Genomic DNA, 26,751 nt, shown 5'->3' on the forward strand with positions numbered 1-26,751 from the left:
TGAGGTTCCCACATTTCAGACCACAGCAGGAAGGAATTTAGGATATCTATTTATTCGTCATGATTGATCAAAAGAATATAACTATTTATTCATCATCGCCATTGGATTTTCAACGACTCGTCTTTCAATCTGTAACTCTATCCAACATCCATTCCAAATCGAAATAAGAGCTTCGTGGGGGATTGCCTGGAGAGGCTGTAAAGACCAAATTTTGTTGTATACACATCTGAAAACATCTGATTGAATTTGAATTAAATTAGCGAACTCCTCATCCGATTCAAGAAAGGATAATACTTAAATTTGGTAAATTGTCAATAGCTACAAGCACCTTGTACATCATCATGTATATATGAAAGAAGAGAGGTCGAGGAACCACAAAGACAATACAAATTCCTCTGCTCAAGCAAGGCTGGCAGTTTTTTGTACAGCACTGTCATATTACTAATGGTTTAATTTGTAGCTATTGCCAAAACCTCCATGAACACATTGATCAGATGATCAACGGAATTACAGGAGCATCTCAACCTGTCAGCATCCACTTGTTTCACAGGCTTCGGGCAACCCTTTCATATAAATCCCGAGGCCAGTTCCTTGTCAAATTGTGTGCCACGAAATTCGCTATCTGCAAAGGCCCAATATCCATGACATCTCAGTATTTTTTTTTCAAAAATGAAGAAACAAGGTGCAAGGGAAATGAAGAAACAATTCCACGGCAGATAAAAGCAGTGGTTTTATCACACAAACCTTGGTCCTCAAAGCACGAAGAGATCCATCGGAATCCCTCACATTGTCCAGACAATTAAGGGCAACCTTTAGGAGATCGGGCACACAATCTTGGATATGGATAGACAAAGTCTGGAAAACATCAGCTGCTGTATCTGGAACCCGAGGATCCAGTGGGAGGAAAGAAAGTTTGGTAACTTCTCTAAGAGCATCTGCATGATTGCCAGATCTCGCCAATTTGTGGACAAATAGTATGGCCTCAAGTTGTCTTAACACAGTTTGTTGTTCCATAACATGCTCCCTTTCTTGAAGGCTGCACGTGAGATTTAGATAACTTCATAAGCCATAAAAGGTAAAGATTTGAAAATTTTATGCAGCAAATTGCACATAAAGAAAAAAAATTAATTCCAGACAAGATAAATGGCCAACAGCAAGGGTGATGGAAATTCCAAAACAAAAGAAAATTCAGTTATTTAAGTTTTACAAAATTTAACCAAGTCATTCAAATCCATCAAATAAAACAGCAATTTAATCAAATTATAAATCAAACTATCTATAAAAAAATAGTAAACAAATATAGGTAGAATAGAACATTATGCATAGATAGTGGTAAGACGGAGAAGGAAAAGGAGCAGTGAGATAGGGGGGGGAAGGAAATGTTTGTCATGGGAGTGGATGAAGAGGATCCATAGCTGAATTTGTGGCAAAGCTAGGTTGCAAGGCTAGAGACTTGAATGAGCTGAAAGGATATTTACAGACTGAGAGAGAAGGTTAAGTGAAGCGGAGAAATTGAAGCTGGAAGTGGATGGGGGTAAGGAGGCTAGAGAAAGGAGGGGGAGGGGGAGAAAAGGAGGATCCTAGGAAGAAAGGGAGTGGGGCTAAGCAGAGGTGTTGAAGAAATGAATATAGTAAGTTGGAATGTGAGAGGGCTGGGGAGTGCTAGGAAGAGAGCTTTAGTAAAGGAGGTATTAAAGAAAGAAAATCCAGACATTGTTCTAATTCAGGAATCTAAGCTTATGACATTTAATCAAAAGTGGGCTAGAAGTGTGTGGAGAGTGAATGGTCTAAGTTGGGCCATGAGTCCATCTTGGGGCTCACCTGGTGGCCTAATTATTTGTGGAAGGATGAAGTAGTGGAGGGAGTGGAAGAATTAGTGGGAAGGTTTTCAATCTCCGTTAAATTTAAGCATGTGTCAGATGGTTTTGAATGGGCCCTTACCAATGTATATGGCCCCAATAGTTATAAACAGAGGAATGAGTTGTGGGAGGAACTGAGATGTCAGAGGACTGTGGGAGGGGCCTTGGTGTCTAGGAGGGGACTTTAATGTGATTAGATTCATTGAAGAGAGTAACAAGGAAAGACAAAGGAGTACTACCAGCATGAGGAAGTTCAATGAATTCATTAATGCTTTTGAGCTAAAGGAACTGAATCTCCAACACAATAGCTTCACGTGGTCCAATCTCCAAGCTGAACCTATTTGCTCAAAACTAGACAGGTTCTTGTTCACCACAGACAGGGAGGAGCATGGGGGAGATTTGGTGTCAAGGACCTTACCCAGAGTTACTTCCAACCATTGGCCAATAATGATTTGTAAGACTGATTTTGGTGGTAGTGGACCCTCCCCCTTTAGGTTTGAAAACATGTGGTTACTACACCCGGACTTCAAAAACAAGGTGAAAAGTTGGTGGAATGAAAGTAACCTGAAAGTTAATTGGGCAGAGATGAAATTCCATTGGAAGCTAAAAGAACTGAAAGTCAAAATTAAAGAATGAAATATTCTCCACTTTGGTAGGTTAGAGGAGAGGAAGCAACAGTTGATAAGCCAAATAGAGGAGTTAGATGCTAAGGAAGAAAGGGGTTGTTTTGGGGAAAGTGATAAAGAACAAAGGTGGGAGTTAAGGAAGAGCCTGGAGGACACAATTTTCCAAGAAGAGATTAGTTGGAGGCAGAAATCTAGACATAAATGGGTGAAGGAAGGAGATAGGAACACAAAATTTTTCCACGCAATTGCCAATAGCAGAAGAAAGAAAAACACCATATCTAAGTTGGTAGTTGATGGGACAGTTTTGACTCGACAGCATGAGATTGTCAAGGCTGTTGTGGAGCACTTTAAATCCATCTTCAATATGCCTATGTTTAAGAGATTAAGGATTGATGGATTGGATTGGCCTAAACTCCCTGATGAGTTGATTGTGGTTGGAAAGAGAGTTTGACCTGGAAGAAATCAGGGATGCCATTTTTTCCATAGATAGATATAAAACCCCGGGCCCTGATGGTTTCATGTTGGCTTTTTATCACGATTGTTGGGAGATAATTAAGGATGATATTCAAGCTGTGTTCTCTAAATTCTTCGAAAGAGGTATGATAAACCGGGGCCTGAACTCTACTTTTATAGCTTTAATTCCGAAGACTGAAGGAGCCTGTCACCCTAAAGAATTCAGACCCATCAGTTTGATTAATAGCCTCCACAAGATTATTGCTAAGATGCTTTCTAGAAGAATTAGAGAGGTGCTCCCCTCAATTATTTCCCACAATCAAGGTGCTTTTGTGATGAATCGACAAATAGTGGACCAAATCTTGATTGCCAATGAGAGCGTGGAAGACTATAGAAGTAGAGGTGAGAAGGGGTTGGTGTGTAAGCTAGATTTGGAGAAGGCATACGACATAGGCAAGGGGACCCTCTATCCCCCTTCCTCTTTACCCTAATTGCTGAAGTGTTAGGGAGGCTGATTGAGAGGGCAGATTCAAGGAGCTTGATTAGTGGATGGAGAGTGGGGAGGGATAGGGTTCCGGTCACTCACCTACAATTTGCAGACGACACAATTCTGTTTTGTGATGGAGAGGAGATTAGTTGGGTAAGAAACTTGAAGAAGGTGATTAAGGTGTTAGAACTAATGACCAAACTCAAAGTTAACCTTGGTAAGAGCTGTGTGATTGGTATTAATATGAGAGAGGGAGAGGTGGTGGAAAGGGTTCGAGTGCTAGGTTGTGAGATAGCTCATTGGCCACTAAAATAATCTAGGGCTTCCTTTAGGAGATAATCCTAGAAAAAAGAGTTTTTGGAATTCCGGTGATTGACAAATTCACTAAAAGGCTAGCTTCCTGGAAGAAGAATTACTTGTCTCTGGAGGGTAGGATTACACTGATCAAGCCTACATTGGCAAACCTTCCAGTCCATTTCATGTTTGTGTTCAAAATGCCTGAAGGAGTCTGTAGGGTGTTGGAAAAACTGATGACAAACTTCTTATGGGAACCCAGGGAAGAAAAATGGGACCATAGAGTTAGGTGGGATCTAGTTACAAGACCCAAAAGTGAAGGGGGTCTGGGGCTAGGAAACATCCAAAAGAAGAATGTAGCTCTTTTAGGGAAATGGTTATGGAGGTGGTCTAAAGAAAGGGAGAACCTGTGGGCCAAAATAATCCCAAGTATTCATGGGCAAGAGCCAACTGGTTGGGATCCAGGACTCTCATCTAGGGCTTCAAGAGCTTCTCCGTGGAAATCAATCCACGCCATCCTTCAATCTTTTCTTCCCTTCATCAGATATGATCTTGGTTCTGGCTTGTAAGTTAATTTTTGGGAACACATTTGGGTGGGGGATTCCCCCTTGAAAGAGTAGTTTCCCTCTTTGTTTGCTCTGTCTAGGTTTAAAAGTGAACCTGTAGCCACCTTTGCTACCGTGTCTAACTCTGTTATAGGTTGGAACCTAGGTTTTAGAAGGGCACTTAGAGATCCTGAATTGAAACCCATTTCGAATTTGCTTAAGATCTTGGATGAGGTAGTCCTTGAGCCTTCAATTGGGGACCCCAAGGTATGGTCTCTTGTCCCTTCGGGTATCTTTTCTTGCTCCTCCCTTTTCAAAGCACTGACATAGCCTAGTCCAGTTCCGGGGTTTTCTTTTCCAGTCCGGGAAATCTGGGGTAATCCAATCCCTCCTAGGGCAGGCGCTTTTTGCTGGGAAGCATGCCTAGAAAAGTGTAACACTTGTGACCTACTTCAAAAGAAAATGCCTAATTGGTGTTTATCCCTGCACTAGTGCATCTTATGTAAGAAGAATGGTGAAAGATGTTATCACTTGTTTGTTTCTTGCCCTTTTGTTTCAGATATCTGGTGTTGGTTTTTTTCTCTATTTGGTTGCAGGTGGACCTTCCCTTCTAATGTGCAAAGCTTGTTTAGCTCCACAACAGTGAGGGGATTAAAAAAAAGAGGGAAAATATTGTGGAGTTGTGCTAGAGCTGTTGTTTGTTGGACGGTTTGGGAAGAAAAAAATCAAAGAGTTTTTCATGATAAAGAAAAAAGTAAGGAAGCCATCATAGAACTTATTTATGTTAGAGTGGCTCTTTGGGTCAAGCCTTTGAAGCTCTTTGAAGACTATTTGATAGGAGACATCATTAGAAAGTGGGATGAAGTGGCTCGGTCAGCTCCCATGTCCACAGCTCCTAGACCTGTTTGGACTCCACCAGATCCGGGTTTCATAATATTGAACTTCGATGGTAGCAGCGAAGGAAATCCAGGCCATGCTGGTAATAGGCGGTATCTTCGGGGATGAGGAAGGTAGAATCATTGCTATCTTCCCCGGACCTATAGGCTGGGGGGACTCATTGAGAGCTGAAATCTTGGCATATCTAGAAGGATTTAAAAGTGCTAAACTGAAGATTAGTAAGTTGATGGTGGAAGGAGATTCTCAGTTGACTATTAAATGGTTGCAAGGAAGTGTCCAGCTTGTGGAAGTTCTCTAATGAAAGAAAGAAAATTACTCAGTTAACTCAGAATGTCTGTAAGGGTTCAATGGGCCAAGAGGTGCACTAACTCCATGGCTGATACCTTGGCCAAACAGGGGGTGGGAAGAACAAATCTTTTTTCGGCTATATGGTAATATGTTTTTTCAGTTTGTTAGGGAGGGTTAAGTCTTTTTACCCCTCCCTCCTGGTTGTAATTTCTCTCTCTCTTTTTATAAAACTCCTGTTATTGATCAAAAAAAAAAAAGATTACAGATTAATAAGCTGATCCTCATGGTTGGGACGAAAGGCTTAGATGGTGATGGTGGTGGTGATGATGATGATGACAAATTACCTGACTTCAGAAGAATATTTGTACATTTCCAATATCTCATTGCCAGAGTGAATAAGACCAGCAGTCCGGCTTTCACCATCTAATCGACCACGTGAAAGAGCACATATTGCTTCTGATAGGCACTTGTTAATTGTCTCCAAGGCCATTGAAAATGCCCCAACCCTCTTATGAAGTTCTATCGACTGAAACATTACAAAATGAGGATATAAAAGATACTTGGGGAAGTCATAGAACTAATTATGATAACATGAGACTAGAATTCCATTACGACAAAAAGAAACAGATTGATAAGCAAATCATGAGACAAATAAGCAAGAAATAGAACAAAGTAGACATTTTAATACTCTTGATGAGTGAATATCAATCCTCTTTATCTTATGCAGACCCTTGATAGGTATTTATTTTGGTTATTTTCTTTATGTAGCAACAGAGAAAAACTTTAGTGATAGAAAAGGAGTGCAAACAAACAGAACCCCCTAAAACAAGGTTGCACCACACACACAACTATAGGCCTAATGGGAACTAGGAAGGGCCATTGTATAACACATCCCAACTGACCAAAACAGCAATAGAAAGAGAATAGAAAACAATCTTGGGATACATATACATGTATATGCATATGCATATATCCATACTTCTTTGTCTCAAAAATCTAAATGTCTAGTTATGCAGACACCTATTGCTTAGGCCTGTAATCAGACTAAACCCAAGTTCGATCTGATAAGAAGGAATTAATGGCATCCAAATCTGATTGGGAATCTTATCAGATGTATGAACAATGCATTCAAGTTCAACTCGGATTGGATTTTTCGGATTTTGGATTTGATCTGACTCCAAAGGACTTACTTAGGCCTAATATAAAGCCACCTTGTTCAGAAGCCCAATTATGTACTAAATACACTAAAAGCTTTAAATTTTTATTCAAAACAATGCTTAAAAGTTCAATGAAAACAAACAAAGGCTTTAATATGTTATACTATATAATATATACTAGAGTTCAATTGTGTATATAATATATTGGAGTCAAATCGGATGTCAATTATGTACTAAATACATTGAAGGCTTTAATATATTATACTACTATATAACATATTAATATAATTATACTATATATATACATATATATGTATGTGTATATATATATACACATCGGAGTCAGATTTTTATCAGATTGGGTGGAGGTATATCCAAATCCAATCCGATTTTCTACTCGCCCCATCCAAGTCTGATCTAAAATTGTATATGGCTCATCCGATTCCGGAATAATCGGATCGGGCTGCAGAATTTCAGGTATTGTTGACAGGCCTACCTATACTTTCTGTTTCTCCCTCTGGTTTTGTCTCTGTCCTCCATATGCTCTCACAAACACTCTCAATAGATAAGAAGCCAAGGAGATTCTTTTGGATTGAAATTGTGGTTCTTCTATAGCACAAGTAACACAAAAGCAAGTTCCAGAAGAACCACAGATCCTATAATTCTCTTTTGGGTGTATACAGTATACAAGTGTTAGACAAAGTAGTATACGGTACTATAATGCAAAAAGCTCTGCATTTCTGCATACTGGCAATGTGCATTTTTTCCTCAAAGATCAAAACATATGTTTGCAATACCATGGTGGTGATACAGAGAAACTACTAAAACATAGCATACTAATTTATACCATTACAGAAAATATTTCTTATTAATAGCCATGAATCAGTGTGGTAATGCATCATATGAACTCCTGCATAAGCAGCTCTGAAACCATAAAAGTCAAGAATAATAGTAGTATTACCTTGTCATAAAGCCCAGATTCCTGACATTGACGAGCAGCTTCAAGCAAAAATTGTCGTGCATTCCTATCAGGCAAGAATCTTCTTAGTTCACCTTCTTCACCAGCACCCCTTGAGCCAAGTAAAAGATAAATACCACCATCCCGTAACAATATCTCCATGAGGAGTTGTTTTAGCATCATGGTTTTCTGTCTTTGTTGATCAAGGTTGCCTCGTCCAGTCCATGACAACTGTCCACCACCCACTGCAGCAGCAGCTTGTGCATAGTATTCCAACGCCATTGCATGATCACCTGAGCGCAAGTAGACTGACCCATACTGCCGAATTATGCTAGCTACTTCTGCAAATGCATCCATCACTCCAAGCTTTTGGCCAGTCCCTGCACCATCAGAAAGGGCACCATGGTCTGCCAGAACAATTGAAATGTGGACAGAATCAATATTGAATCCTTCATCTCCTGTTTCCTTGGAGAGGTATAGGACTGCCGGTAGCAACTGGATGCTTAGAAGCAATACATACGGGTACATCAAGGGATCCTTTCCATTTTTGGTGTAATATGATGGTTCAAATTTATTTAGATAAATCTGTAGGTCATCTAGGCTGTAGGGTACCAAGCCCTCGTTTAGGACAACAGAAGAGGCCCCTTGTGGGACATCCCGTTCCCGTACAGCTGACAATTTGAACCACAAGAAGTCCTCTATGGTATTGAAAAGTGTTGGTATATCTCTAATCAACCGATCAATCTGTCTGCGAGAACCAGATATAATAGCATAAAGTAGCAACTTTTTCTTGTCATATCCAGCTCGGCCTGCTCGATCGCCCATCCTCAACATTTTCTCACACTCTTCTGAAGCAGCAGCTGCAGTTTCTGGTGAAACCATACCTCCGGTTGAAATCCACTCTGCCAGCTGCCAAAAAGGATATCATTAACTATGTTAGACTGCTAGTAAAAAGGAATAAGAATCCATAGTGAACACTCTCTACCTGATGCGCAAATTGGTGTGAAACACGAGATGACAAGGCAACATTTTTTGCTTCATCATAATAGCCAGTTCTCAAGCAAAAATAAATCTGTGCATGGTCAGAAAGAATAAAAGTTAGCCAAACATGCAGCAATGGTGAAAACCATGGGATTTATTTTTATTGATAGTGAAAACCACAAAACTTCCAAAGAGAAAAAAAAAAGAAAAAAGAAAAAAGAATTAGTTGGAATTGGAGATACAATATAACAAAATGAAGAATGTATTAGTTTTTCTTTCTAAAGTCATTTGTGCTTTCCAATGAAAAATATTTTATAAAAATGTCATATTATAAGGAATTTAATCATGAAAAGAAACAATCACACTAAACTTTTAAATCATAAGTTCTTCCTTTTCTCCTATCATTAATAAAAAAAGAATAGAAGCCAATCAGAGATGACAACAAACAAAAGGCTAGAGCAATGTATTCCAGCAGATACACGGTACGATGGCAACAGGTCTGAACTCTGAAAATGTTCTAGACTGGATTGCACCAGGTGATCGGGCTAATAAAACTGAGAATAGAAATTCATGGTCGTTTATCTGGAGCATTTGGGCAAGATATTGTGCCTAACTGGTCAAAGCCATCCAAGTAGATCCACGAAAGTCAAGAACCAGCAAGCCACGAAAGGTAACAGAAGAAAAGGATAAATTTCTGAAATCAGCACCCACAACCACCCTCCATAAAAGAAGGAAAAGAAAAGGTCCAACTTCTTTTCTTTAGATACCCCTTCATATTCTGTCATCAAGGCTCCATCATATATGTGCTTTAGAGCATCTTCATCTTTGTAAAACTCATATATAGCTAAAAAGCATATACAACCGAAGGATGAGTTATAATTGCGCAATTGTGCTTGATTCCAACTAATTTATCAATCAACATACGAGTACTGCAAGCACAAGCACTCAAAGAAAGAAAGGAAAAAAATTATTTCTCTAATGTACATTAAAATACCAACTTGACCAACTAATGTCTACCAAGCAACTAAAAACTAAGAATAAATGAGATTTAAGACCTGCTGCCATGTTGTATCAAGAGGAGGCTGCCTACGAGCATCACCAGCATCAAAATCTAAGACTCCATATTCTCTCAAACGAATCTGTTCAGGAGAAAATAAAAAAAGAAAACCAAAAAAGAAAAATCAGATAGTCAGAATTAAGAATCATTACATTTAAGACACTTGTTAATGGAATCTGGGAATATGATGACAAACCCGAAGAAATGCCCGAACTTTTTGCAAGTTTCCAACAGCCCCACCAAGAGCAGCCTACAGTGACATTAGAAAACAACTGAAAAGTATAAATTCCAGTCATCATGATTTTATTTTTATCCAGGCAGCTGATAAGTAATGATAAAGTACCAGTAAATAATTAAAATATGAATTACTCATAAAAAAAATTCAAATATGAAAATAAAGTTCCTCAAAATAAAGATTGAAGTAGAAATCGGTTTCTTTTTGTGTGTGTGTGGTGGGGTGGGGTGGGGTGGGGGGGTAGGGTATAGCAGAACAGAGTTAACAAAGACCAACATTTCAAAGCCAATAAATTTACACGAGTTTCTTACCTGTGCAGGGTGACTTTGAATTGTGTCCATGATATACTTCTCATGCCCCCATTCCAGGTGGCGCTTTGCACCAATCACTAATGCCATTTTTCTTGAAACATTGTGTGGAATAGCCAAATCCTCCCCCATCAATGTCTAAAATCAAATAAAGGAACAAAGCAGTGTAAATTTTTCATAAACAGGAGTCCTAGAATATATAAAAGAGAAACATAACAAAGACAATAATAAAGTTGCTCAGGATCACATTTCTGAAAAAAAAACTAAAAATTAATTGGAAGCGTACCTGAATTAAGTGCCATATCTTCTGCATGCTAACTGATTTTCCACCAGGAACATCAAGGCCTAAACCTTCATAAGCAACCTTGAAAGCAGTAGCAGGCTAGCCAGAAGAAATAAAACAGTAAATAAATTATTTTGGACACATAAATTTTCTAAATAACACAATGAACCACATAAAACCACAATACAGTTTTCCATATATTATTATAGCATAGCCCACTGCCTTATTCCAAAAAGAATGTTGAATTGAAAATATAAGACATGATTGCATCTAAAGAGGTGAACAAATTAAAGACAGACAGAGTAGAATGTTCTTTCAACAGAATGTAGGAGTTGGGTGGTACAAAGAGAACCAATCCACACCTTAAAAGGTAACCCACGTTCTCTTGTATCATTGAGATTCCTTACAACTACAGCATATGCTGAAGCCTTCTTTTCAAGGATAGGCTTGTCAACCACAGGCACAAGCTCCATACTGGATTGACTGGCAGAGACCTGAGGAATAGAAGCTATGGACACCATTTGACCAGGTCGGGTAATGTTGGTCTTGGGTAATGTTGAAAGCCGGCTCAAGCTTTGCAGAAAGTCCCGCTTTTCCTTTTGCCAATCCTCCTGTTTACGCATAAAACAGTATAATAGTGGTCAGAACTCGAAAGCGCCGTGAGTAAAATATAATTGCCTCAAGTTTATAAATCATAAAATTGTTATGCAAATAGTTGTACTAAAATTCCAGTGACTAATAATTTATTCAAGTCAAATTCAACTCCAATGGGAGCAATAAGAACAAAGGCATTCTTGGACACTTTATTTGCAACCCAAGAAGAAAGCTTACTTGGGTACTTTCACCCCATATTTGCACTGTTTGCATGGCAAGATACGTTACCCAGATATGGCACAGATACAGCTGAAAACAGTATCAATTACAAAATGTGCACTAAAAGTTGAAGTATCCAACATGATATTGCAACTTTGCATAGGTATCTGGGTATCATAGATGGCAAGTGGAGAATCAGCAAACCACCTACTAATCTCCTCATCTTTTGCAGTGTTTTAAAAGCGCAAGTGCCAATTTGCACCTGAGGCACAAGGCGAGGCACACGCCTTTATAAGCAAGGTGCAAAATTACAAAAAAAAAGAAAAAGAAAAAGCAAAAAATCAAAAAAAGTCAGAAAATTCAAAAAATGCCAAAAAAATTAAAAAGAAATGCAAAAAAAATCAAAAGAATAATAAACATAATGTTAATAAAAAATATAAACTTAAAATTTAAAATAAATGTTTTAAAAAACCTATTGTCTAAAATTAAAATAAATAAGCATAACATGTAAAGCGTATTCAAATGCAAAATTTAAAAACAAAAGCAAATATATAAAGCATTTTCACACATGTAAAACCCACAATCTCTTTTTTCCTTAATTGCATTGCTTCAAGTAGCTAATGTGATGTAAAACATATTGCATTCTTGTTCAGGCTTGCCTCGAGGGGTGTGATCGGGGGACCGGGGAACGGAGCCCCCAGCCCAGCCATTAGACTCAAAAAAAAAAAGCAAAAAGCGCAAAATTTTAAAAAGGTGCACGCCTGGGCTGAGGCACAAGGCACACCACCTAGGACCTGGGCGAGGCGTATACCCCAAAATGCACCTCACTTGTGCGCCTAGGCAAGCCTTTTAAATCACTGATCTTTTGTAACAGTATGGAAACTTTATCCAGACAATTTTTCTCCCCAAAGACCAATACAAGGAAGTTGCTACGGAGATGCATGAGAGCAACCATAAAACATGAGAATCTTTTCAAGTACAACCAAATCTAAAGAAGACCCAACTGACAAGATGAAAATTAGGTTTATACATTGGGTAAAAACAAAGAAACTCTCATGCTTTGTTGTTGTTGCTATCCTTAGAGGGTGGCAAATGGACGAAATAGCATCTTCAATTTCAAGAAGAGAAAGCCATTCAATAGCATGAACTCCACCCCTGAAAATTGAACATAGTTGAATTTTGGTTGCTGTAGCCTGGGCAGAACTTTATTTGCTATCTGAGGTCCAGTAGGGGTAGGGTAAGGGGTTCAACAAGGGAAGAACTCCAAATTTAAGCGATACTCAAGATCTGTGATTGGCAAGGAATTTCAGAGCTATCACTGAATGATTAAAGGCAGAAGAGGGATGTAGCTTGCATAGCCTTTCTTCATTTATTTTTTGTCTATTAATAAAGGATTGGACTATGATATCTGAAAAATGTCTGACCAATCAACTGGAATCATAAGCGTGGTAGCCAATCAGGTGTTATTTACCAAAATTCATTGGTGGGTTTTGATTGGTCAAAACACTTCCCATACCATGTTTTTTATCAATAAATGTTTCCAACATTAGAAAGTAAATGCACTTGTGGTAAGTAACTGAGGTAAAGCTTGCATGAAACATGAAATAGAAGTACACAAACCTCCAAAACTTGCATCATGTAATCATTGAAACTTCTAAGGTTATCTCTCTGTGCCTCCTGGACAGCTGAGACCATTGCCATTTCATGAATCTGAGATGCAAATATTACAGTCAACCCAGTGAATACTAACATACAATGGTTGCTAATATCCATCATTTTTTAAGTTAAGACAAAGAGATGCAAAAGAAACACAGACATGTAATGGGAGTGATACAAATTTCAATTTCTGCCATCCATTATTTCACATTGCATAAATAAACTTAACAAGTTCAGATAGAACTTGCCAAAATTATCAGTAGCTGCACTCCAAGAACAGACTCCAAGTGCACAAATTGTGGCAATTGTGAAAATTTAACCAAAACAGAAGAAAAATAAGAAAAAGACAATAAACAGGGAAAAGAGATTTAGTATTAAAAACACTAAGAATTTCAGCATTTAGGTTATGCATCTTCTTACCATGAATCTCTAAGAGCAGCCACTTTGTGCAAAAAAAAAAGGCCAAGGGTTAGGACCGTATCCAGTCTACGCCTACCAGGACCAGATAACTGGGACCAACATCGGGCATTTTTATTTTCTTACCATGAATAATTTTAGCACTCGCATCATCAAAAATAAGAAAATTAGAACAGGATAAATCAAGAAAATAACAAATATACAAACAACCAAGAAAATGCCCTTCTGAAACAGAATATCTTAGGACTTACAGTTCTTTGGGAATAGAGAGAGTGGTAACTGGTAACTAAGTGGAATGTGTCCACCAGTACCTTTATTCTCTGTTTTTCTTATCACTGGTTTAGTTTTTTTCTTGTTTGGTTAATCTAGTAGCAAACAAAAATTCCTTTCAAGAAAATGGAAAAAGTAACCACAGCCGTGCATTGAAGCATGAACAAACAAACTGGTGAGTTTCCGCTCACCTCGGAAACCTCTTCGAGGGAGGCTTGACCTCCTGAAACAGAAGATGGAGAGAAAAGAGAGGAGGGAAGGAAGAAACTGGAATCAGGGAGAAGAAAATTAAGGGAGAATCATTCATTGCTTTCATTATATGATGATGGCCTTATATAGCTGGCCTACAGGTGTAATATCAAAGGGAATATCCTCTGATTTCTGGATAGCTAACTCTGACAGATAACATGGGTGGAATATTTTCAGGTGGCAGAGTAACCAACTCTGAGTGTAACTAATTCTGGGGCTCTGCCGCCTGGCTCCTCCGTCTTATTATGAATGGCTGATAGGTGGTGGCCTGCTCCACTCCCCTAGTGGGTTCTGGAGGGGGTTTTTGGGTCTCAACAGTTCCTCCCCCCTTAGCACTGACCTTGCCCTCAAGGTCTATGTTGGAAAACCTCTCATTCAGCCTTAGATAAGGTTCCCATGTGGCCTCTTCTGGAGGCAGTTCGGCCCATTCAACCTTGGCTTCTGGCACCACCTGCCCTCCTCGCTGAACCCATCGGAAATCCACAATCTTGACAGGCTCCGTGTAAATGTCCCATTCATCTGTAAATTGGGGTAAGTTGGGTGTGATAGGGGTATGATTCCCCACAGCTTTCCTGAGAAGTGAGATGTGAAATACCGGGTGTAGCTTCGAGGTAGCAGGGAGGTTCAATCTGTAAGCAACAAGGCCCACTCTCTCCAGCACCCTATAGGGCCCATAATATCTAGGAGCTGGCTTGTGCCAAGCCCGTCTCATCACTAAAACCTGGCGGTAAAGTTGGAGCTTAAGGTAGACAAAATCACCTACCTGAAACTCTAGTGGTGAGAGTCATTGTAGGCCTTCATCTTTTGTTGGGCTTTAGTCAAGTTGGCCTTGAGTAGTCTAAGGACCTCATCTCTTGCCAGTAGGCGAGTCTCTACTCCTGCCATCTTAGCCAACCCAAATTCATAAGGTAATATGGAAGGAGATTCTCTACCATATAGAGCCTTGAAGGGTGTCATTCCTGCTGTTGATTGATAAGTTGTGTTGTACCAGTATTCTGCCCACGGAAGCCAGTGAGCCCACTGTTTGGGCTTCTCCCCTATGAAGCACCTCAGGTAGGTTTCTAAGCACCGATTAAGAACTTCAGTCTGTCCATCCGTCTAGGGGTGGTAACTTGCGGATGGGTGCAGATGGGTTCCTTGCAATCGGAAGTATTCCTTCCAGAATGAACTCTGGAAGGCAGGGTCACGGTCCGAGACAATGGATGTTGGTGTCCCATGCAATTTTGCGACGTCCCGTATGAAGATGTCAGCCACCGTTGTTGCGGTGTAAGGGTGAGGCAGGGCAGAGAAATGGCTATACTTGGTGAGACGGTCAACTACTACCATGATAACTTCCTTCCCTAAAGAACGGGGAAGTCCGGTGATGAAGTCCATGGAGAGGTCTTCCCATACTTGCTCTGGAATCTTGAGGGCTTGTAGGAGGCCCGAGGGAGACTGTGAGGAGTATTTCTGCCGTTGACAGGTCTGGCATTCAGATACATAGTGTAACACGTACTTGCGCATACCTACCCAATGGTAGTGGTTGCTGAGCCTCTTTAGAGTCCTTAGCACTCCTGAATGTCCTCCCAAAGAGGAATCATGAAACAACTTCAATAGTTCAGTTTTGTGGCTGGAATTTGGAGCAATCACAAACCGGCCCTTAAAGAAGAGGTTTGGTCCCACAATTTGATACCCTGCAACATGGGAAGGGTTCTGCCTCAATTTTTCCCTAATGTCCTGCAACTGCGGATCAGTCCTTGCTTCTTGCCTTATGGCTTCAAACAAGGGAAAATTGGGCTGAGAGAAGGTTAGTTGGGCCAACTCTTCTACCCGTGATAAGACATCAGCTACCCTATTAGCAGGCCCAGGTTTATACTCTATTCGGTTGTCGAAGCCCATCAGTTTACTAAGCCACTTTTGCTGCTCTGGGGTGTGCACTCTTTGTTCTGCTATATACTTCAGACTTCGTTGGTCTGACTTTATGATAAATTGGCATCCCAATAGATATGTACGCCATTTCTGGACTGCCATTACCACTGCCATCATCTCCTTGACATAAATGGACTAGTTCTGGTGGGCGGCTGATAAGGCCTTGCTGAAGTAAGCAATGGGTTGTCCCCTCTGCATCAGGACGGCCCCCACTCCTGCACCTGAGGCATCACACTCAATCTCAAAGGGCTGATTGAAATCTAGAAGAGTAAGGACTGGAGGGAACGAAACTGTTGTCTTCAAGTCTTCAAAGGCCCGCTGGGCTTCATCAACCCAACTGAAAGAATCCTTCTTCAACAGGTGCGTTAGAGGGGCGGCCATGAGCCCATACCCCTTAATGAAATGCCTATAATACCCTGTAAGCCCAAGGAAACCCCTGAGAGCCTTTACAGTAGTGGGCTTGGGCCATTTTTGGATGGCATCTATCTTTTCTGGGTCTGCCATGACCCGCCCTGCTGCAACCACATGGCCTAAGTATTGTATCTGTTTTTGTCCAAAAGAACACTTGGTCATTTTGGCATGTAACTGATGTTCCTTTAGAGTGGTGAGGGTAAGTCTCAAATGTTCCATATGGGTGCCCCAATCCTTGTTGTAAACCAGAATGTCATCGAAGAATACTAAAACAAATCGCCTTAAGAAAGGCCTGAAAATGTCATTCATAAGGGCTTGGAAGGTGGAGGGGGCGTTTGTGAGCCCAAACGGCATAACCAGAAACTCATAATGGCCATCATGGGTTCGGAAAGCAGTCTTGTGGATGTTGGCCTGGTGAACCCGGATCTAATGATACCCGGATCGCAAGTCCAGTTTGGAGAACACATGTGCTTCTCCTAACTCGTCCAACAGTTCATCAATGAGGGGTATCGGAAACTTGTCCTTCACTGTAATATGATTCAGGGCCCGGTAATCTACACAAAACCGCCAACTACCATCCTTCTTTTTTACTAGGAGTACAGGGGATGAAAATGGGTTGGTGCTGATTTGTATATGCCCTTTGTTCATTAGTTCTCTTACCGCCTTCTCAATTTCTAGCTTCTAGAAATAGGGGTATCTATATGGCCTCACATTGGCCGGTTTAGAATTTGGTAAGAGGGGTATCTGATAATCATGGGCCCGGGGTGGAGGTAATTGGCTTGATTCCTTGAACACATCAACAAACTGATCGAGTATCGATCATAGTGCCTTGTGTTGGGTTTCCTTGGAGGCTCGTAATAAGGGTTGTCTAGTATCCTTGGAGACCCATAATATGGAAGCTACAATATCACCTTGGGGACTCGAAGGTTGACCCCTTGTAGATGGCAAGTCTGACCATCCTGATAAAAGACCATTGTCATTTTGGCCCAATCACACAACGTCGGCCCTAAACCACGTAAACAATGAATTCCTAGAATAATATCAGCCCCTGAGAAATCCAATGGGTGGAGATCTACCACGAAATAGTGAGTTTGTATAAAGATCTTTTCCTTCTTGCACACACCATCACATGTCATCTGACTTTCATTAGCCACATAGATTGAAAAGAGTGGAGTGGGTTGTAGAGACATACCTAGTTGCCTTGCTAATCGGCAAGTGATGAAATTCAGGATAGAGCCACCGTCAATCAAGATCATCACAGATTGGCCAACCAACCTTCCTTCTACTCGTATGGACTGAAGAGGGTTGAGGCCCATGAGAGCATGTAAGGATATCTCGACTCCGACAGGTTCTGGTTCGCCTGATATCAGCTCACAGTCTTCGATGTGCTCTGGTTCTGTCCCCTCCGGTTCTTCCTTTGTTTGAAGGAGAAACACTCGTTGGACCCAGCACTTGTGGCCCGGCCCAAACTTGTCATCACAGTTGTAACAGAGGCCCTTCTCGCGTCGGGCCTGCATCTCAGCCCACGAGAGGCGTTTGAAAGGCACCGTGGGCCTAGGCAAAATGGGCTTCTGAGAATCCCCAACTTGTTTCAGGGGTTGTTGTTCGGCCCGCTAGGGAGCCCTCCCATTCGGGTAGGATGGCTTGCTAGTCTTGCGCATGCTATCAATCTTCTCTTCTTGTAGGCGAGCCATACCCACCGCTGCCATGATTGTCGCTGGTCGAAAAGCTCTCACTTCCAGGCAGATGTCTTCTCTGAGACCTCCCACAAAACACCCTACCAAGGCCTTCTCCGGCCATCCATGTACCCGGGTCGCCATTCTTTCGAACTCGAGCTGGTAGTCTGCTACTGTCCCAGTCTGCTTTAGTCGAGTGAGGAGTCCGTCGTAATCCACGAACGTCGTCGGCCCAAAACGGATGCACAGAGCTTCCATGAACTCCACCCAAGTTACCTGAGGATGGGTTTGTCGATACCATTGGAGCCAGAGAATAGCATCTCCTTCTAGGTGGATGGAGGCGATGGCGACGCACTGGTGTGCAGGGGTTCATGATACTCGAAGAATCTCTCTGCTCTAAAGATCCAAGGAATGGGATCTCCACCGAAATAGTTAGGAAAATTAATTTTAATAACCTTTCCGACGGGGTAATCCCCAGTTCCCTGGCTACCGGAAACAGAGGCGTCAGCCCCTGTTGGATGACTGGTTTCGTTGGATTGTTGTTGGGAGGCAAGGTTAGAGATGACCACCTTGAGATCCATGAGTTCGTTCAGTACTTGGTGGAACCCAATCTCAAGTTGGTCGACTCTATCTTCCATGGTAGAGGATCTTGTTTGCGGGATAGCTGGTCTGCAACCTTGCTCTAATACCAACTTGGTGAGTTTTCGCTCACCTCGGAAATCTCTTCAAAGGAGGCTTGACATCCTGAAACAGAAGATGGAGAGAAAAGAGAGAAGGGAGGGAAGGAAGAAACCGGAATCAGGGAGAAAAAAATTAAGGGAGAATCATGCATTGCTTTCATTATATGATGATGGCCTTATATAGCTGGCCTACAGGTGTAATATCAGAGGGAATATCCTCTGATTTCTGGATAACTAACTCTAGCAAATAACATGGGAGAATATTTTCAGGTGGCAGAGTAACCAACTCTGAGTGTAACTAATTCAGTGGCTCTGCCGCCTGGCTCCTCTGTCTTCTTGTGAATGGCTGATAGGTGGTGGCCTGCTCCACTCCCCTAGTGGGTTCTGAAGGGAGTGTTTGGGTCTCAACACAAACTCAACCAACAATTGTGTAACAGGTTTCCACTTCTATTTATATGCATAAAAGCTATGCCTTGGAAGCTCACAAAGATCTATTGATGTCTTCTTATGGCCCTCAATTCCCTGTTGGTCCTCAATCTTCTTGTGCTATAGCAGAGATATTATAATCTAAGCATCACTTGTAATAAGACCCATTTATGCATTCTTGCAAGCTTCACCACTTTCCCGATTGACAACATCTCTGCAATTTCTGCATTCTCCATGGTTACAGGTAGCAGTATGACCTTTTTGAATCAGCCTTGCTTATCCATGGAAAAATCAGCAGCAGCAGCCTTTTTTTCAATGCCCCATTCATAGTAAACAATGATTTCCACATCCTCATCAATAGTATCTTCATACAATTGATGGGGAGATTGCTTTCAGTCCTCCAAACATCCTTTTATTCTTTGTAAACACTGCTGGCAGCTTCTATTATTTCTTTTGGGCTAGTTTTGTTGTCCTCAAAGAAAGAAAATCATGCAGCAGAAATGGGAGATGGATCTGCCATCGCTCAGTTCATTGAAGGACTTTTAGATCTGATCATTCAACAGCCCGTTTTAGTTGCCATCTATTAACCAGCCCAAATTTGACCTAAACCACACCATATGATCCAGATTATAGCTTATAAGAAGATGTCACAAAGTTTATATTCCTTGACAACAGTAGAGACAATAACCTGAGCCCGCAATCATGGTTCTCCATGACAACTCCATGTGACAGAATAAGGTAGCCCGCAAACTAGGAAACTTCTTTCATTATTGGTGTCAACTTAAGAGACAGAATGAACCTTTTTTTTTATGAATGAAGAGACAGAGTGAACCATTCAAACAAGAATACCAGACAGTTAAACCACTGAATCATGAACTACAATAAAATGTTCAGCATCCTCTTCAGTTTCAAAAAACCAGTACAGGTAAATTAGTATTTAATATTTTCCACTGCCAGGAATCAAATCCTGAATGTATAAACATAACTTGGATACAAACTAATAAAGGAAAAGCAGATTATTAAATATCTACTCGCTTGTTCAGCACATAAATCAAATCGTTATTAAAAATGTGTTCCTTTGACTATTGCAGGAAAGCATTGTATAAACAGTGATTTCCAAATCAAACAATCTCTGCTTGAAGCAATGCTCTTCTGCCCACATCCAGAAGATATCATAGTATTTGAAATGGTATATACAAATTAATGAGGATAAGTGAAGCCAGTAAGATACCCATGAAGCAAAGAAACTAACTGCTTTTGCATCAGCAGTAAGAAAGAACCTAGTCTTTTTATATTTTTATCACAAGCAAGGTACCGGAGGGTGGATTCAATGATCGAGGATGCTTTCTGAGTTGTTGAGACATGGGGGACACTAGGTTCATGTGTTGCATGTTAGTTCCAGATTGATGCATTGTTTGTTGGGAGTACCATTGTGCATCTTCTTGTGGGGAGGGGGCACAGGAAAGTATCTTCTTTTTTCCCTTTGCAGCTTCTATGTATTCCATTTTCTCTGTTTACTTCTTTCCGTCAGTTCTTTTTAATAGTTAATGAAGCTCATTACATGTCAGGGGGGGAGAGAGAGAGAGGGAGAGAGAGAGAGAGAGAGAGGAGGAGGACAAAAATGAGACCACTAACTTTAACCTGACAGCCTGGCATTTGATTTCCTTGGAAGCCAATTTTGTGTTCATAAAAAAGTCAACATTTGAACTAGGAGAGGTTCAGAAATTCTAAAATACAACAGAATCAAATGCATTGCATTTATAAGGATTATTAAAATAAAAATATGTACAAAGGAATGAAAAAGAAGTATGATGCCTAATGGCTGGAGAAACTGTAAGAGCCCATTCGATTGTTATCTTGAGGTTAATACAGTCCTCCTATTTGAAAAGAAGTTCAAATCATATGGGTCAAAAAAGGAGAAGTTTTAAGTCATTCAAAAAATAGAAACCTAGAACTGGTAAATCTACTTGAAAATTCAACAACTGTACTAGAAAATTTGCTTTTCAACTATATGAAATTTCAAACATGTTGGTCCCCTACAAGAGGTGTAGAAAAGTGAGATAAATATACCACCATAATGCCACCATAAGAAATTTATACAAGGGATATGCACACACAAACACAATGGATTAACAGATCAGCAAATGGAATGGCAGACACATTAGCAAAACAAAGGGTACAAGGTCAAGGGAACAATTTACTGGGCTATACCGCTATATATAAAGGAAGTTAATTTTTTGAGAGAACATCTTTGGGTAAGAAGTGTACCTGTAAAATTAGCATGAGAGGATAGTCAAGGCTATCTGCTTATAAGCACCTATTTGTAACACTCTTCTCTTTTATTAACAAAATTTCTGATTTGCTACTGATTAAAAAATGTTATTATCAAATAATTTAAATGGTTAAAACAGAAAGATCATCAATATCTCCACTAGTGTAACTCTGACTGCTTTTTGAAACAGAACTTTGTCCTTAAGAAACAAGAGATGTAAAAGCTACCTGTTGCAAATACTCTTCAACACTTGTTGCCTCAGCAGGGAAGACATCCTCAAATGTTGTCTACAAGAAAACATATGAGGGAGGTGTCAAGAAAAACATTTACACTGTGTAACAACCGTTAACTTGAGAAAATATCAAGGAGAAAGATAATTGAAAAGCTAGTGAAAGAACAAAGACAAAGAACTGGATACTGCACGTTTGCATTACATTACCTAATAGTTTTCTAAGAACTTTGGACCAAACTAAATCATATCAAATTAAACAAACAACATCAAAATAGCAAGTAACAAACCCAATTATCATCTACTTAAAACTGCTGTCAATAGACTTGCTTCCTGGTTATCTGTAATTTCAGAATTTTAAAATCAGAATGTCTTTCAGCTCCCTGAATCCCACTCCATTTGGGCTTTGTAATGTGGTAGTTCTCCTAGTGTTTTTCCACTAGGTTGCTGTTGTATTGTAGCTTCTCTCATCAATCAAATTTTTACTTTACCTTCTCAAAAGAAAAAAGAAAAACAAAAAAAAAAAATCTCTAGACAACAGTGGAATGCCTATTCGACTAGGCAGGCACCTAGGTGTCTAGTTTTACTAGTAGAACCAAATAGTAGGTGTCTAGAATTTTACAAGTAGAACAAAATTCTAGGTTAATTCTCTTGTTTTATGTACTAATTAGAATGCTTATAAATTGAAAAACAAAAAAAAAATAGCAATGTTATTTACTAACAAGTAAAAACATTAATTTTCATCTTCACATAGGATGGTCCCAGTTAAACAATTCCTTGCTGGAAATTATTTTAATTGTAAAACTAGCTAGTATTAGTTAGTATTTCCTCATATTCTAGATGCACCATGCTGTATTATGGAGACTTGACAGAGAAAAAAAAATGGCAGGTAGATTAGAAAACAAAAGAATAATGAAAAGCGGCAAGATTACTTTCAATTATTTCTTTTTCAAGAAAAGATTGATAAAGGAAGAAATCTTTCCCAGGCCTTCAATTTGGGTTCCACAGCTCAATATAAGGGCCTTATGAAAAGCACCATTAATAAAGTAATAGTCACCAATCATCTCAACAATCAGGAAGGCAAATCAAGAGTTTGCATATCTTTTGTAGCAGAGCCAAGGAATAAATCCATAATCTCCTAATCAACTGCATTTGTGGGCATTGATAACAAAGCAAAAATATTTGGGCAAGCGTTCAACTTATGTTGAGGAAGATAGAGGAAAGATACAGATCTCTTAAAAAATAGCATTCACTTAAGAAAAGTGTCAACATGAAGAGAATTGATTAAGACAGTCAGTCTAATTAGTAATTACAACAAATTTTGAAAACAAAACAATGAATTATAAATACTCCCATGAGAATTTATCACATTCTAATAATTTCAAAAGCAGTCCAAATCAAAACAGGGCTTAATGAAGGGTTGACAATGATAGTTATAGTTAGGTCTGCATTAATGAGAATAAATTTGCAGGCCCATTACAATTAATATTGGCTGTTCCCAAGCTCCTTGGGATTTAATGAAGGGTTGCATGTCCTGCATTATTCTTCATCTGCACAGTCGACAAGCATATGCACAACACCTTATGGCTATTTCCTTGTATAACATCTTACAAGTATTAATCCTCTGATGAATTTAGGCCTAACAAAAATATCATATATTTGGATGTGGAAGAACTTCTAACAATTTCTTGACAACGATGGAATTAGGAGACTAATCCTTGCTGTAAAACACCTTAAAAAACAACATTGTCCAAAAAAGATATAGAAATAAAGATCTTAATATTTACAAGTTGATGTTGCAATTCCTCCCAAAGGCATTAATAGAGCAAATAGAAACAAGTAGGCATTCAAATTTCATTAAGGAGTCTCCTAAGCTGACAACATATCATGGCATGCAAAATAGAAGCATAGATTTCTTTTATCACTACAACTTAAAAACCATCTCTTGCCTTTTCGATGGTGCCCCCTTACTCCTACCAAAAACTAGTTCCAAGTCAAAATTTTACCATGATTGGATACCACATTGTTTTTGTGCATGGCACAAGGAAGTCACTTTTCTTTCTATAACCCTCTTTAAAACATGGGCATAACATTTTGCTAATGCCTTTTTTTATGCAATGGCATATGTAACATCTGAGAAGGATCTTGAAATGATAAGAAAGAACAGTTACATGCATTTTAATTTCAATCTCCGCATTTAATATAAGCCCTTACCCGATTCGCTTAAAGACACTTGCATTCAATATGTTATTCTAAGAAGACAAAATTAAAATAAAATAAAACAAAAACAATGTATCAAATAGATAATTGCCTTTAATTCGAAAGACTTAAGATCTCGTGCAAGTTGCTCTGCGTTTATTCCTTCGCGCGCTAGCAGCCTGTGCACCCCAGAAACGATGAGATTTAGTTTGAGAAAAATAATACACTGCCAAAGACACCTAACACGGTTATTTCTGCTCCACTTAAAGCACGAAATTCCTCAAAAGAGCCATGAAAATCGACGATTACAGTGAACAATAAAGCAAGCGTACAAAATTGGAATGAGCAGTACCTCGTGGCAGCAATAGATTGAGAAGGAGCTTCAGTTCTTAGGGTTTTCGCCTTCAGCTTCTTCGACAATGCTTCTAATTGATCTAAGTTTCTCTGCAGCATTCAAATGTATGAATCAACTGTACCCAGAGAAAATAACGATCGAAAAGAAAAGCTAAAAAATGATGACTTAAAACATTTGAAAGGACCTGCAGAGGAGGAAACTGAGCAGAAGGAGCAGCTTGTTCGAGAAGTTTCGTGGATGAATGGAGGAGGTCAGTCCAGCTACTCATGTCTGGTTCCGTCGCCATGTCTGCAACTCCAAAGCTCAGTGAAAGAGAAGCCCTAATTTAAATGGAGGGAAAGCGGCACGAAAGCAAAAAATAAGACCTTGTTTGACACAACACACACAGTAGTGTCTAGTGTCAACACATCCGGCCCATGATGCAAGAGCGTGGACTCTTAGATGGGCCGACGACCGTTGGGTGTACTGTAACCCAGCCCACTTGAGGAAGGTGTGTTAGGCACGTAAGCATTGAGCTTGAGTTCGGATGGGCTTCCCGCAGAGCGCGACCTACAGCCCATCCCAACCCGTGCATTGTGGAAAGTGGAAACATTTCCCGAGATGTTTGGGATGGGCTGTGGGCCCCGCGTGGGGCATGCTCGTGGAGAGCCTATCCCGTCTGTTTTGAAGTTTCCTACACGTAACACGCTACTCCAGTTACAAACGTATCGTGCACACAACAGCCCAGCTCTGTTTTTTTTTTTAAACATTCAAGTGATTTTTAGGGATCTTAATTTTCCCCATTTTCTTGATTCTTGTGGGATCCACGTCGAATGGAGTAGGAATGGGGATGATTTCCCCCAAGGACGGGGACTGGGTGGGGATGGGGAGAGCACTCTCCACCTTGCAAGGTTCCTCATCCCCACCCGTGGGATACTCAATAATATATATATATATATATATATATATATATATATATATATATATATTTTTTTTTTTTTTTTTATTTATATATATGCACATATATCTATATATTAATATTTGAAAAAATATTGTTGATTTTTTTCTAATAGGATTATAAATTTTAATTATTTTAATTTTATTTTTTAAAATAAAATAAAAAACAAAAATAAAATAATTAACATTATAAAAAATCACAAGAAATGAAAATCCTCCCGTGGGAATAGAGATAGGATAACCTTATCCCCGTTAGCGGAGATGGGGACAGGGATGGGAGAGGTTCCCTCCCCCGTCCCCACCAACTTCTCTTTTTATTTCACCTGGCAATAAACTAGGGTGTAATTGGGCCAGTTTTCGGATTGGATCCAGTAACATCTAGACCCGATCCAAATTTTAAACATTCCAATCCAAAACTGATCCTTACATGGTTTTATCATTATATGTACATAACTATAAATAATATTAATTTTCAATGGGACTTGAATCCTAATTGGATCAATGCAAGTATACATTTGGTCCAGTTAATAAACAGATGCGAGTTTAACTAGGATTCGAATCCAAAGTAATTGGAACAGATGTTGGACTGGATTTCGGACTTTTAAGAGTCTGCTTACAGCCTAGCTAGATATAAATATATAACTAGCAATCTACTTGGACTTGATTTGCCACCCATAGATATGAGATAAACTTATTTAGGATGGAGGAAACTGTGTTTCGTCTGTCATGAAGCCACTGATCCTAATCTAATCCCATGAACTTTTAATATTAATTGGAAACTTTAAATGAGAGAAGGGTTTTTCCCCTTTTATTTTATATCTTCAAAACAATATAAACAAAAAAGTGTTTGGTATCAGCTTCAAAGCATTTTCATGATGTTGGTATAATGTGTTCCACACTTCTTGTCTGGTTGAATATTTTCAAGCAGCATTGAATACCTTGAATTTTGTGAAAACAATTTTTGGAAATAATATCATTTTGACATTTATTATAATTGAAATAATGTTTTTATTTTTTATTTTTTTTTTGTTTATGTGACATTTAACGGACACCAAATAACTTTTTATTGTTTTTATTTTATGAAAAAAATATAATAATGACATCATCGATTGGCCCATTGGTTCGGATAATTGAACCACTAAGCCATTGACCCAAAAAGGAAGAGGAAATGTCTCATAATTTTTCAAATCCATAGTAATTATCCAATTTATATAGTAATAATATAGATAGTGTAGCTTGTGCTGTCATAGAGCTCTCTTGGTGTGACACATTTGACCAATATGAACTCCATGCAACGGTAAAAGGTTGATTCATTTGTCCATGTGGCCCGGTCATCGATTAAGATCTTGATGAACCATCCATTAGCTGGTATTAACATTGGATGTATTTATCGTGTAGTGGTTAGTTTTCTTTCGGTAGTTATTTTCATAGAATAATTAAGGGTTTAGAGTTTAATCTTCCCTTTTTTTATTAATCTCATGATCAGATCAAATGTCAGCCCAGCTTGAAAAAAATAATAACAAATTTCAATCCTTAATATAATATCATTTTGATTTAGGGGGTATTTAACAATATGGTTGGTTTTGTTTTTCACAAAAAAAAAATCATATCAGCAAAGATAATACAATTTTGCTGATGTAGCAGTTGTTTTTTATTTTTAAAAATAAAACTAACCATATTGTTGAACATCCCATTAATTTATTGCCACCTAAGCACCCATCTCCAACAACACATTTGGTTTTGTATTTAAAAATAAAAATAACTATTACATTAATTAGCAAAAAACAATATAATTTTGTTGATGTAACAATTGTTTTTGTTTCCGA

General features: G+C 39.3%; 1 protein-coding gene across 2 annotated transcripts; it reads right to left on the minus strand.

Annotated features, from left to right (window-relative positions):
• Window positions 1-276: 276 nt before the first annotated feature.
• LOC148844961 (nuclear pore complex protein NUP93A-like) lies at window positions 277-24,370 on the minus strand. Of its 2 annotated transcripts, XM_088954040.1 has the most exons (15): window positions 24,174-24,370; window positions 23,987-24,078; window positions 23,747-23,813; window positions 21,434-21,493; window positions 12,862-12,951; window positions 10,791-11,039; window positions 10,432-10,527; window positions 10,149-10,283; window positions 9,799-9,852; window positions 9,601-9,684; window positions 8,550-8,636; window positions 7,568-8,473; window positions 5,794-5,975; window positions 745-1,036; window positions 277-622 (listed from the first exon to the last, which is right to left on the minus strand). In XM_088954040.1, the coding sequence occupies exons 1-15, from the start codon at window positions 24,273-24,275 to the stop codon at window positions 545-547; spliced, it is 2,574 nt and encodes an 857-aa protein (XP_088810166.1). In that variant the 5' UTR covers window positions 24,276-24,370; the 3' UTR covers window positions 277-544. The 2 variants fall into 2 exon arrangements, 1 of the variants encoding a protein (XP_088810166.1); XR_016102097.1 differs by lacking the exon at window positions 5,794-5,975 and having other exon boundaries at window positions 24,174-24,356.
• Between the last annotated feature and the right edge of the window lie 2,381 nt (window positions 24,371-26,751).

This window comes from Nelumbo lutea, chromosome 7 (genome assembly GCF_056320005.1).
Source record: "Nelumbo lutea isolate HS-2025 chromosome 7, American lotus-T2T, whole genome shotgun sequence".
Lineage (NCBI taxonomy): Eukaryota > Viridiplantae > Streptophyta > Magnoliopsida > Proteales > Nelumbonaceae > Nelumbo > Nelumbo lutea.